General features: G+C 58.4%; 1 protein-coding gene across 1 annotated transcript in view; it reads left to right on the forward strand.

The window, feature by feature from the left end:
- The window catches only part of RASGEF1A (RasGEF domain family member 1A), an 89,259-nt gene that overhangs the window by 71,218 nt on the left and 6,035 nt on the right, over positions 1-12,006 (forward strand). The window contains exons 2-3 of the mRNA XM_061198209.1: positions 7,869-8,069; positions 10,377-10,499. Coding sequence (XP_061054192.1) covers positions 7,875-8,069; positions 10,377-10,499 — 318 coding nt within the window. The 5' untranslated portion in view covers positions 7,869-7,874. The remainder of the gene's footprint in view (positions 1-7,868; positions 8,070-10,376; positions 10,500-12,006) is intronic.

Raw genomic sequence — 12,006 nt, forward strand, 5'->3', positions numbered from 1 at the left:
ATTTAATCCATTTACATTTAACATGATTATCGATATGTATGTTCCTATTGCCATTTTCTTGTTTTGGATTTGTTTTTGTAGGTCTTTTTTCTTCCCATCCTCTTTTTTTCTCTTCTCTTGTGATTTGATGACTATCTTTAGTGTTGTGTTTGGTTGCTTTTTCTTTTTTGTGTGTGTATCTATTGTAGTTTTTTGGTTTGCATTTCCTGCCTAGAGAACTTCCTTTAGCATTTGTTGTAAAGCTGTTTGGTGGCACCGAATTCTCTTACATTTGCTTGTCTGTAAAGCTTTCTATTTCTCTGTCGAATCTGAATGAGAGCCCTCCTGGATAGAGTATTCTTGGTTGTAGGTTTTTCCCCTTTCATCACTTTAAATATATTGTGCCATTCCCTTCTGGCCTGCAGAGTTTCTGCTGAAAAATCAGCTGATAACCTTATGGGGATTCACTTGTATGTTGTTTGTTGCTTTTCCCTTGTTGCTTTTAATATTTTTTCTTTGTATTTAATTTTTGTCAGTTTGATTAATATGTGTTTCGGCCTCCTCTTTGGTTGTATCCTGGATGGGACTCTCTGCACCTCCTGGTCTTGGGTGACTGTTTCCTTTCCCATGTTAGGGAAGTTTTTGGCTATAATCTCTTCAAATAGAAGAGATTTCTATTTGAAATCTATTTGAAATCTTCTCAGGCCCTTTCTCTTTCTCTTCTTCTTCTGGGATCCATCTAATGCAAATGTTGGTGTGTTTAATGTTGTCCCAGAGGTCTCTGAGACTGTTCTCATTTTTTTTTCTCTTTTTAATATTCATTTATTTATTTGGCTGTACCAGGTCTTAGTTGTGGCATGCAGGATCTTCATTGCTGCGTGTAGAATCTTTAGTTGCGGCATGTGGGATCTTTAGTTGTGGCATGTGGGATTTTTTAGTTGTGTCATGTGGGATCTTTAGTTGTGGCATGTGGGATCTTTTTTTAAAAATTAATTAATTATTTATTTGGCTGTGTTGGGTCTTCGTTGCTGCACGCGGGCTTTCTCTAGTTCCAGCGAGTGGGGGCTACTCTTCGTTGCGGTACGCGGGCTTCTTATTGTGGTGGCTTCTCTTGTTGCGGAGCACGGGCTCTAGGCGTGTGGGCTTCAGTAATTGTGGCACACAGGCTCAGTAGTTGTGGTTCATGGGCTCTAGAGCACAGGCTCAGTAGTTGTGGCACATGGGCTTAGTTGCTCCGTGGCATATGGGATCTTCCCGGACCAGGGCTCGAACCCATGTCCCCTGCATTGGCAGGTGGATTCTTTTTTTTTTTTTTTTTTAATTTTATTTATTTATTTATTTATTTTTGGCTGTATTGGGTCTTCGTTTCTGTGTGAGGGCTTTCTCCAGTTCCGGTGAGCGGGGGCCACTCTTCATCGTGGTGCGCGGGCCTCTCACTGTCGCAGCCTCTCCCATTGCGGAGCACAGGCTCCAGACGTGCAGGCTCAGTAGTTGTGGCTCACGGGCCTAGCCACTCTGCGGCATGTGGGATCTTCCCAGACTAGGGCTCGAACCCATGTCTCCTGCATTGGCAGGCAGATTCTTAACCACTGCGCCACCAGGGAAGCCCGGCAGGTGGATTCTTAACCACTGCGCCACCAGGGAAGTCCTTCATGTGGGATCTTTAGTTGCGGCATTCAGGATCTTTAGTTGCAGCATGCGGTATCTTTTTTAGTTGCAGCATGTGAGATCTTTAGTTGCAGCATGTGGGCTCTTAGTTGTGGCATGCATGTGGGATCTAGTTCCCTGACCAGAGATTGAACCCAGGCCCCTGCACTGGGAGCGTGGAGTCTTAACCACTGGACCGTGAGGGAAGTCCCTGACTGTCCTGATTTCTTTTCATTCTTTCTTCTTTTCCATGGCAGTGATTTCCACTGCTCTGTCTTCCAACTCACTTATCCGTTCTTCTGCCTCTGTTATTCTGCTATTGATTCCTTCTTGTGTATTTTTCACTTCAGTTATTGTGGTGTTTATCTCTGTTTTCTTTTTATTGTTGTTCTTTAAATCTTCTCTTTGTTAAACATTTCTTGTATCTTCTCGGTCTGTGCCTCCATTCTTTTTCCAAGGTTTTGGATCATTTTTACTATCATTATTTTGAATTATTTTTCAGGTAGATTGCCTGTCTCCTCTTCATTTAGTTGTCCTTGTGGGTTTTCTGTCTTGTTCCTTCATCTGCATCATATTTCTCTGTTGTCTCATTTTGTCTAACTTTCTGTGTTTGTGGTCTCCTTTCCACAGGCTGCAGGATCGCAGTTCCTCTTGCTTCTGGTGTCTGCCCCCTGGTGGGTGGGGTTGGTCCAGAGGCTTATGCAGGCTTCCTGGTGGGAGGGACTGGTGCCTGCCCTCTGGTGGGTGGAGCTGGGTCTTGTCCCTCTGGTGGGCAGGGCTGTGTCAAGGGGTGTGTTTTGAGGTGGCTGTGAGCTCCATAGGGCTTTAGGCAGCCTGTCTGCTGATAGGTGGGGCTGTGTTCCTATGTGCTGGTTGTTTGACCTGAGGCATTCCAGCACTGGATCCTGCAGGCTGTTGGGTGGGGCCGGGTCTTGGTGCCAAAATGGGGACCTCCGGGAGAGCTCACGCTGATCAGTATTCCTTGGGGAATATTGATCCTTCCCCCCACAAGTGTCCTTGTCCCCCACAGTGATCTACAGCCAACCCCTGCCTCCCCAGGAGACCCTCCAAGATCCCTAGGTAGGTCTAGCCCAGGTTCCTATGGAGGTACTGCTTTGTGCTGGGTCCCAGTGCACTCTTGTATGTGCCCTCCAAGAGTGTTTCCCCCAGCCCTGTGGAGCTCCTGCTCTCAAGCCCCGCTGGCCTTCAGGGCTGAGTGCTCTGGGGGTTCTTCCTCCCAATGCCAGACCCTCAGACTGTCTTGGAGGGCTATTTTTATGTACGCTTGTCCCTATATAGCCTGTGTGATTTTAATATTTTTTAGTGCGAGGGCTGTTTTTAGTATGGATGTCTGCCACGTCTTTCCTCAGTGTATGCTGGCCATTATCCCCTTGATAGGGGGTTTGGCTGGTGCTGTGGTGACCAGATCCTGCACTGGGTATTGAGCGGGGCCTCCCCTTTGGTCTGTGGTTGTCACCGCCCTGTCAGGGGCGGAGTCTGCTCCCTGGTTGTTGTTGTAGAGGCCCCCAGATCTGTTTCTTAGCCGTGTTTCTGATCTGCGGTGCAAGGTAGGCAGGATTGGAGCACTCCCACTGGGAGGGAAGCCACTGAGTATTCCTCCTCTGGAGATGTTCACCTGTGAGCGTGCTCTGTTGTGTCACCTTTCACCTGTTGTGCGGGCTTGCAAATTACACTGTTGTTGGTACTGCTTTCAGCCCCACCTTAACTGTGGATATGCCGGCAGTTAGCCCTGATGTCTCTCAGGTATTGTTTTCACCAGGCCACCAGCGTAGATCCACTGAAGTCATGTCCCAGGACTGCAGTAATCATGCATCTGGACCCTCTGTGGGTGCTATGGGGGCAGCTCAGACTCTGGCCTGGCCCAACCCCTGTGTGTATGTGCCCACAAAGTCCACAGCTGCTAAAACTAGACCCATCTCAGCGGTGGGAGCGCTCACTGTCTGTTCGGATGTTCTGCAGGCTCTGAGTTTACAAAGCCGGTCACAGGGGTATAAATCTATGCTTCACACAGCCGCGAGGAGAGATTTCAGCTCTTCTTCCTTAGTTGCGTGGCCCCTGGAGCTCAGCTGTGACTTCAGCCCCACCTCTGCATGTGGGTCACCCACCAGTGTCTGCTCCTGAGGCTGCCCCGGAGCACAGGTGCCCGCCCAGGCGGGAGGGGGCAGAGGCTGCGAGTGACCGGGACACACGGGCCTACTCTAGCGGGAGCCCCTCCTAATAGCTACTGTATGTCTGACTGTGATTGTTCTTGCTCTGTGTTCCCTCCCAAGACAGGAGCCCAGATTTCCTGGGTGCTCTGCTCTGAGTGGCCCTTCCTTGAGAAAGGGTCCAGTTGGGGGTGATGGACACACAGGTGTGTGGCCAGAAGCCTCAGTCCCTGCTCTTGCTGGGACAGGAGAGGAGGACCCCATGTGCAAGAGCAGAAGGGACCACAGGGTGGGGTGGGGTGGCCAGCAGAGATGCCAAGCAGAGGTCTTAACAGGTAGTCCTGCCATCATCCCCATTTGACAGTTGAGGAAATCGAGGTTGGTTAGACTCGTCTAGGAACAAGGAGCTGGCCCGTTGCAGGGCTGGGATTCGAACCCAAGGGGGCTCTAAATTCCTGTCCAGGAAGACCCACTTGGGGAACCTGTCTCTTCCCACTTGGCACTGAGCCTGGAGACCCTCCTCAAGGTGCTCATGGCCTGGCAGGGGTGGGCTCTGCTAGGGACTGGGTGGGAAAGGAAGGGCCTCTGGGTCGTGGAGGGGGTCCCCAGGATCCACAGGGCTCAGTGTACAGAGGAATAGGGAGAGACGTGGTCAGAGAGACCTGGCCCCAGGCAGAGTCCCAGGGTAGGGGAGAGGCTGGGGTGGTCCTGCACAGCCCCTGGGGGCTCTGCCCATGCCCCGAGGGGGTTTTGGGCCTCTGCCTCAAAGCCCACCCTCACATTATGACCCGCTAGATGGTGGCCATGCTTCTGTCTGCAGACCCAGCCCTGGGGCTGCAGCCTCTTTATTATGCCTTTATAAAAAGAGCTGATTTCAAAACTCAGCTTCTTTGCACTAAAAAACAAAGTTATTTAGAAGATGACAAAATAGATGCGCCATTTAGAAAAGTTACCAAATAGATGACAAATATGTAGAACAGAAAGCGAAAGTCTCCTCCCTCCTCTGCTCCCTTGCAGTAAAGTCTGTAATGAGTGTGGCCACGGGTGGCCAGATGTTTTCTGTGCCTTTATTTACATGTCATGTACACGTCTGTTAATGTCATTTAAAAGTGACTGGTGCGGGATCTTGTGCAGCTGGGGAGTCCAGGGGCGGGGTCCTTGGCCCAGCTGCTGTTAGAGGGGTCACTGCCCCAAGCTGAAGGGATGGGCCTCACGTGGCTGCCCCTTCCTTCCCGTGGCCTCCTGGGCGGTGCACGGGCACGGTGTAGGCGGGACGCAGTCTCTGGAGGACCGAGACCCCCTTCGGGTGAGGAGCCCTGGGGGAGGAGCAGCGTGATGAGGGACGTGCCGCCCAGTGGCTGTGCAGGACACGTGGACTGGGGCCCCACCCCCGGGGTAGGTGACTGCACCCTGAGCGCACGCCCCTCCCCTGTCGAGGGGGACAGTGAGTGCCGTCTGAGGCTCCCTAGGGAGCTGTGGGCTGGTGCCCAGTGTAGAGCTCGGCCCCCTGGCTTCCTGCGAGGCTCACCTGTCCCCCCACGGGCAGCAGAGCTGGGGGGCTGAGTCCCCAGGCTGGCTCCCCACTGGCTATCCCTGGGGCAGGTGTCCCTGCAGGCGGCCTTGCCCTGTGGAGGATCTGGTAGGGGCTCTGTGAGTTAGTGGGGTGTCAGTGTGCTCCCCCTGTAGCACCTTCCGACCAGAGCAGCCCGCTCTCTCCACGGGCGGAGAGGCCAGAGGCTTCGAAAATGCCGTTTCTGATGACCAAGAAGCTTGGGGTCAGGATGTCCAACTGGCCAAGGTTACCACTCTCGGGTCACCTTTTGAACCCAGAACTGTGTGATCTCAGGGAAGTCGCCCCGTAGCGCATGGCCCTCAGCTGAAGTGCTGGGGGTCGGGTCCCCTTGGGTCCCAGTGACGGCACAGCAGAGCAGCTGCCAGTGCTGAGGCACCCAGGCAGCCCACCTTCCTTATTTCCTCCCACAAAAGGCTACTGAGCACGGCCATGGGGCAGGTTACAGCCAGACAGGAAGATGTGAAGGCAGGTGATCAGCCACTTCTGGCCTCGTGGGTCAGCAGTCTAGCGATTAACCCAGGGGGGCTTCCTAGGGGTGGTGACACCTGGGCTGGACTTGGAAATCCTAGGATTTCCTCGGTTGAGTTCCTTCTTGCTGAGTCTGTTTCACTATGTGAAAAGTGAAGGGTTTGCTCAAGTCAGTGGTTCTTTGACTTGAGCGGCAAAGAGGACCCACCCCAGGGTTCTGACACAGTGGGGCCTGAGACTGTGCATTCTAACGTGGGTTGAGGGGAGTGTTCTGTGAATCTGAACCCAACCTGACACGAGGGCAGCACGGAGCCTGGGGGCCACAGACGTTGCAATCCAGGCCTGTCCCCGGGGACTTCCCTTGAGCGCTTGCTCTCCTTGCAAAGAATTTTCTGAGAATCCAAAGGCGACCTCCAGGCATTTGGCAGAGAAGCCAGCGTTGTTTGGTCTGGGCCCCTTTTGCCCTGGTGTGGGGCTCAGTTGATGTGCTGGGGTGGGAGTTGGCTTTCCTTGTAAAGCTCTTGGAGGGGCCCCTCATGGCAGTAAAATACTCATGGCTGCTGTTTGCTCCGCCCAGTGAGGAGACTGAGGCCAGAAGGGTTCAGAGCCCAATCCTGGTCTGGGCAAGAGAGCAGGCCAGGGCTGGTTGGAGGCGTCATCAACGACAGGCTCAGCACTGGTGGCTCTTTCTGCCCCCTGAGGCGTGGGGAGCAGCCCCGGCCCGGAGAGGGAGGCCAGCGCGGCGGCCTGGGGAGCTAGGGGTGGGGCAGCGGCGCCTGCCTGCCAGTGACCAGAGAGGGTGACATCTGGCCACGGTCCCCGCCAAGGCAGGAAGGGCCAGCTCCTCCCCCCGGACTTCAGCCTCCCTGCCCTCCAAGGGTGGGACTAGCCCAGCAAGCAGGGCAGGCCACCCCTGGCCAGCAGGAGGGGGAGTGTGGCCCATGGCACTAGCTTCCGAGGCCTCGGGCTGGCAGGTGTGGGACACGCTGATGCCACAGAGCCCCCTCCAGACGCGGCCAGCTGCCCCGGGCAGTGAGGAAACTAAGGCCCAGAGGGCTGCAGACTCTCCCGGGCCTCGTGAGAGCCTGCAGCAAAGCCCGGCTGCAGTGCAAGGTGGGGACCCTCAGCCCCCATCACACTGAGCCCCCAGACTGCTGCCCAGCATCTGCGTCTAATAAGCATTTCAAATCCATGTGTCCAAAAGCAAGTTCCAGGTCTTTCCCCAAACCCCACCCTCAAAGCCCTTCCCTGTGCTGGTCAGTCACTCAGGCGGAAGACCGTTCTCCACAGCGTCCAGAGTTGACCCTGCTCCCCTCCTCCTCTGCTATCACCTGACCTGAGCAATGTCTCCCAGGGTTTTGTCACGGCAGAAGCCACTGATTGGTTTTCAGATCTCTCCCTTGCTGGGTCTCCACACGGCGGCCACGGTGACCTTCACCCTGAGTCAGGTCACTCCTTTGTGCGGAGCCCCGACGCCTCCTGTCTCACATGCTGCACCCTGGGCCCCCAGGTGTGTATGATCTGGCCAGACCACTCCCCTGCTGATCACCTTCCCCTACACTGGCCTCAGGACCTTGGCACCTGCTATCCTTTTTGCCTAGAACCTCCCTCTTTTATCCCAGGAAGCTGCACAGCTAACACCATCAGTTTGTCTCAGGGCCCCCTCCCCGAGGCCGCCGTGATCACCCCCCGCACACTCAGTGTTGTTCTCCTCCTGGTGCTGTTTTTCTCCATAGTTTCTCTTTTCCCACTGGGATGGAACCCCGGGAGGCAGGGCCTTCTGTGTCCAGATGCCTGGAATGAGGCCTGGTATGCACAGAGCAGGTGCTGAAGAAACATTTATCAGACACATTGATCAGCGGCTTCGGGGCCACTGAGGAGCCTGTCCGCCCGCCTGTGCTGACATCTAATGACCCCCTTCCCGGCCCTGCCGGGGCTCAGGCTCTGCACCTGCATGCAGGCTGCAGGCGGCCTGGGAGGAGGGCCTGGCGGAGGTGCCTTTGATGCCTCATGACCTCATTCTTTTCTCCCAGGAAACTATGCCCCAGACGTCCGTGGTCTTCTCCAGCATCCTCGGGCCCAGCTGTAGTGGACAGGTGCAGCCCGGCATGGGGGAGCGAGGAGGTGGGGCCTGCAGCTCCGGGGACCTCATCTTCCAAGACGGACGTCTCATCTCCGGGTCCCTGGAGGCCTTGATGGAGCACTTGGTCCCCACAGTGGACTATTACCCCGATGTGAGTGCCCGGTGACTGGTGGGGTCGACCTGGGCTCCCGGGGAGGCTGCTGCTGGGATGGAGAGGGAGGTCCCCCATCAGTCAGAGCTGGACGGAGCAGCAGGGAGCCCCGGCCCTACCTCCTGTGCTTTCCTGCTCCCTCCCACCCCGGCCCCCAGCCTAGGAGAGGGGAACTGGCAGCGACTTCCCTGCTGTCCCCAGGCAGGTAGGAGATGGCCCTGGAGGGGCAAGAGGGGTCTAAGGGGCAAGGCCAGTGCTTCAGGGTCCTGGTGAGGGTCCACCCATCAGTGTCCCGTCTCTGAGCTGGGAAGTTTGTTTTGTGCATGAACTGCAGTGGCTCAGAATGAAGAGGGTCGGCCCCTCCTGGGCACATGCGTGTGCGGGCAGGACGGGCCTTTGCCAACCTGAATCCTCCCTCTTCACCTCAAGGTGACATTGGCGCGTTCTCGTAAGAGCGAGAAAGAATTCCCTTGTCACGTGTGGCTTCCCTTCCGCCTCCAGTAGATGACGTCTCGTAGTGGCAGTGGGGTTGTTACCTGCTCCCTTTCGAGAGCCAGGCTGCCCCTCTGGGTGCCCCCTCCCTCCTGAGGGCAGGGCCCTGCGCATGGCCTCCGGGCGACAGATGGGGCTGCGAGGGAGGGTGGGGAGGAATTGCCCCCTCTGCCCTCCAGCTGGGTTTCCGGGGCTCCTGGCCCCCCCTGACATGTCAGGCCTCCTCCCTCCCTCCTGGGGCTCTGTCCACTCCTCTGTCTGTCCTTCCGTCCACCCCGGAAATCCTCTCAGGGCCTGGCTGGGACTGGTGGTGCCGATGTGGCAGCCGAGGGCCAGGCGGCAGAGCCGGGGAGAGGGGACCCCGGGCCCTGAAGACGCCTGGAGCAGGGCTGCGGCCCCCCAGGGGCTGGGACCTCCAACCCCAGTGCTGGTCTGTGCGACAGTGGCCTTGTGTGGCGGGGGGAGGAGCCTCCCCTCTTTCAGGCCTGTCCCCGGGGAGCCTCCTCAGCCAGCTCACCCAGTGTTGTCCCCAGAGTACTGTGCCCAGGAGAGAGCCAAGGGGCGGCGGAGGTCGAACGGGGGTCCAGCTAGGCATCAGCCCGGCTGCCGAGCACCCGGGCTCCCCGCCGTTCCCTCGCGGCCCGTGCCCTGCGGACGTGGGCGGCTGGGGACACGGCGCTCCGTCCGTCCCCCTGCTCCTCCCCGGAGACGCGCAGCTCCTGCCCTGGGCTCTCCTCTGCCCCGGCGGGAGCTCCGAGGTGTAGCAGCTGCGGCCTTCCTTCACGCTCGGGCCCTTCTGCTCAGGAGGGGCCCCTGAAGGCCCCACCACTGACGAGCCGGGCCGCTGGAGCACCCGTGCTGCACAGCCCAGGCACTCCCTGCTGCTCCAGGGAGAGCCTCCCCAGCGGCCTCTGAGGGCTGCGTCGGGGCAGGGAGGGCCTGAGGGCCGAGTCCCGATCCGGGAGGCTGCGTTAGGCTGGAGCACGGAAGACCTGCTCCTTTGGGCCTGGAGTGGAGGCCGAGGGTCCTGGGCCCCCCGCCTGCAGCAGCCGTGTGGGAGTAGATCACTGTCTGAGTCGAGTCCCCGGGAGACCCCAAGCAGCCTCCCCACCCCCAAGTCCGCCCTGTCTGCAGGCAGGGGCCTGGCAAATCCCACGTCAGCCAGAAGCTTCCAAGAGCCCTGGGCTCTGCTCCCTGCCGCCTTTCAGCCCGGACCAGGCGCACCCCCTCAGCCTGCACCGCGACCCGGTGACGAGGACATGCGGCCTTGGGACTGGGGGGCCCTGGTGTGGCAGGTGGGGACAGGGCCCACAGCTGGCTAGTGACCGCACAGCGGCTTGCAGCAGCTCCTGATGTGGGATCCTGGGGCCAAGGAGGCCCCCCCGGTCCCCCAGCCAGGCCCCGCCCCACTGAGCCGTGAGGATCTGGCACAGAGCAGGCTGGGCGCCTGGCCTCGGGAGCATTGTGGGCCGGGCCACAGGCCCACACAGGCCCGGAGATACCGCCGACATCCAGGTCCGCGTTTAGCTCCCGGCGTAGGGTAGGGGAGCATCCCAGCAGAGTAAGACCACTGGAGCCGAGCTTGTCAGGGACGCCTCTGAGAGCTGCTGCGAAGTGGGGTTTGATCTGTGCCTTGCACGGTGGGCAGGATTTGGGAGCAGCGAGAGAGGAGGAAGGGCATTCGAGGTGAGGTAAACCACGCAGAAGGTGACGCTGGGCCCGGGAGGCAGGGACCAGGTGCAGGAGCAGGCCGCGGCTATACCTGGGGGCCACGCCGGGCCGACTCACTCTTCGCCCTCTGTCTCTTTCCTTCAGAGGACGTACATCTTCACGTTTCTCTTGAGCTCCCGGGTCTTCGTCCCCCCTCATGACCTGCTGGCCCGCGTGGGGCAGATCTGCCTGGAGCAGAGGCAGCAGCTGGAGGCCGGATCTGATAAGGTAAAGGCGAGCCCCCCGGGCTGCCGCCGTCTCCGTGCCCCTGGCTTCCCCGCTCGCTCACGCTTGGGAGAGAATCCTGCTCAGGACGGGGCCTGGCTCAGCCCGGCCCGGGCCCCTCCCTGCTGGGGGCAGGTCTGCTTGCCCGGCCTCCTGACGTCCCTGGAGCAGGCCTCCCGGGGGTCTGCAGGGGCGCCCACCTCCCAGGGCGCTGGATGGAACTGCCGCTGGCGGGTGCTCACGCCCTCTCCCGGGGAAGGGCCACAGCAGACAGCCCTGCCGGCTCTCCTGCTCAGTGCCAGACACCCTGGAAGGGAGGGTCCGGCTCCAGCTGGTGGAGAAGCAGCCTGGGTCGCTGCTCCCTCCAAGGGGGGTGGCGGGCAGCACCCTCAGGCTAGAGTTTTCAGAGACTCAAATAGGGCTGTTTTTCACTGTCATGTCTTCTGATTGAGTCAGGCGTTGGGCAGTCAAGATGGGTAAGAAACCACAGCTCATCCCTGGGGCCCTGGGGCAGGCCCGGGGTCTGGTGCGGAAGCAGGGGTGGTGGGCGTACTGTCAAGGCACTGGCAGGGCCTGTTCCTGATGACCTTCCCCTCACCAGGCCGGGCCTCCTGCCTCTGGAGGTTTGCAGCAAAGGCCTGTGACATCTGTGCCCTCTTCAGTCTCCTCTCCAGAGGGGCCCGTCCCCGGGTGTGCTGGGCAGGGACCGAGACAGGCACCCATTGCAGCCCGGGGATCAGGAAAGGCTCCTGAAGGCGTGGGTGGGGAAATGCCAGAACAGGGTGAGTGGGAGATGAAATTCTAGGCTAAGGGTCAGCAGGGGGACAGTAGAAGCCTGAGAGGAGCCTGGGGTGAGCCCGCCTGCCTTCGTCTGTGATGACAGGCAGGGCGGGGCCTCTGAGGAGGGAATGCAGGGCTGTAGTTCCTGCTGAGTGCGGGGTGCAGCGGGCACCTGGGGGGAGTGTCAGCTGGGTGGAGGCAGCAGAGCAGAGGTGGGTGGAGGGGGGCAGGTAGGTGTAGGTGTGGGGAGTTGGGTCATGAAGGAGCTGGGCCCTGAGGGCAGTCAGGGCCGGAACGGGTGGCCAGGTGGGCACGGGGATCTGGTCAGGGCCAGGCAGGAGCCAAGGCGGGCATAGGAATGGTTTAGCGTACGTGAGCCAGTGCGGGACTGGGCATAGAGGACTGGCCAGGAGAGCACGGCCGGGCATCCCGCACCCCCTCCTTGGGCTGTATGTGCGTGTGGACCTGGGCCAGTGGGAACTGGGGAGAGGATGCCTGGTGTGTCTGCGGCCCTTCCCAGCACTTGTCAACCTGCTTTTTACTGAGAGAAGGTGGCTAGGGTCTCTTGCTTAACGTTAATGATTTTGCTTGGTTTTCATCGTGTCCTTTTTTATGGGTAACTTCTAATTCCAGCAAGTGAAACTAATTTTCTGTGTCATGGCAGCGATAGGACAGGTTCTTTGAAAATGAATTTAAGTGAAAAAGAGAGCTGGCTTAAGGGGAATGTGAA

This window comes from Eubalaena glacialis, chromosome 1, assembly GCF_028564815.1.
Source record: "Eubalaena glacialis isolate mEubGla1 chromosome 1, mEubGla1.1.hap2.+ XY, whole genome shotgun sequence".
NCBI classification, from domain to species: domain Eukaryota; kingdom Metazoa; phylum Chordata; class Mammalia; order Artiodactyla; family Balaenidae; genus Eubalaena; species Eubalaena glacialis.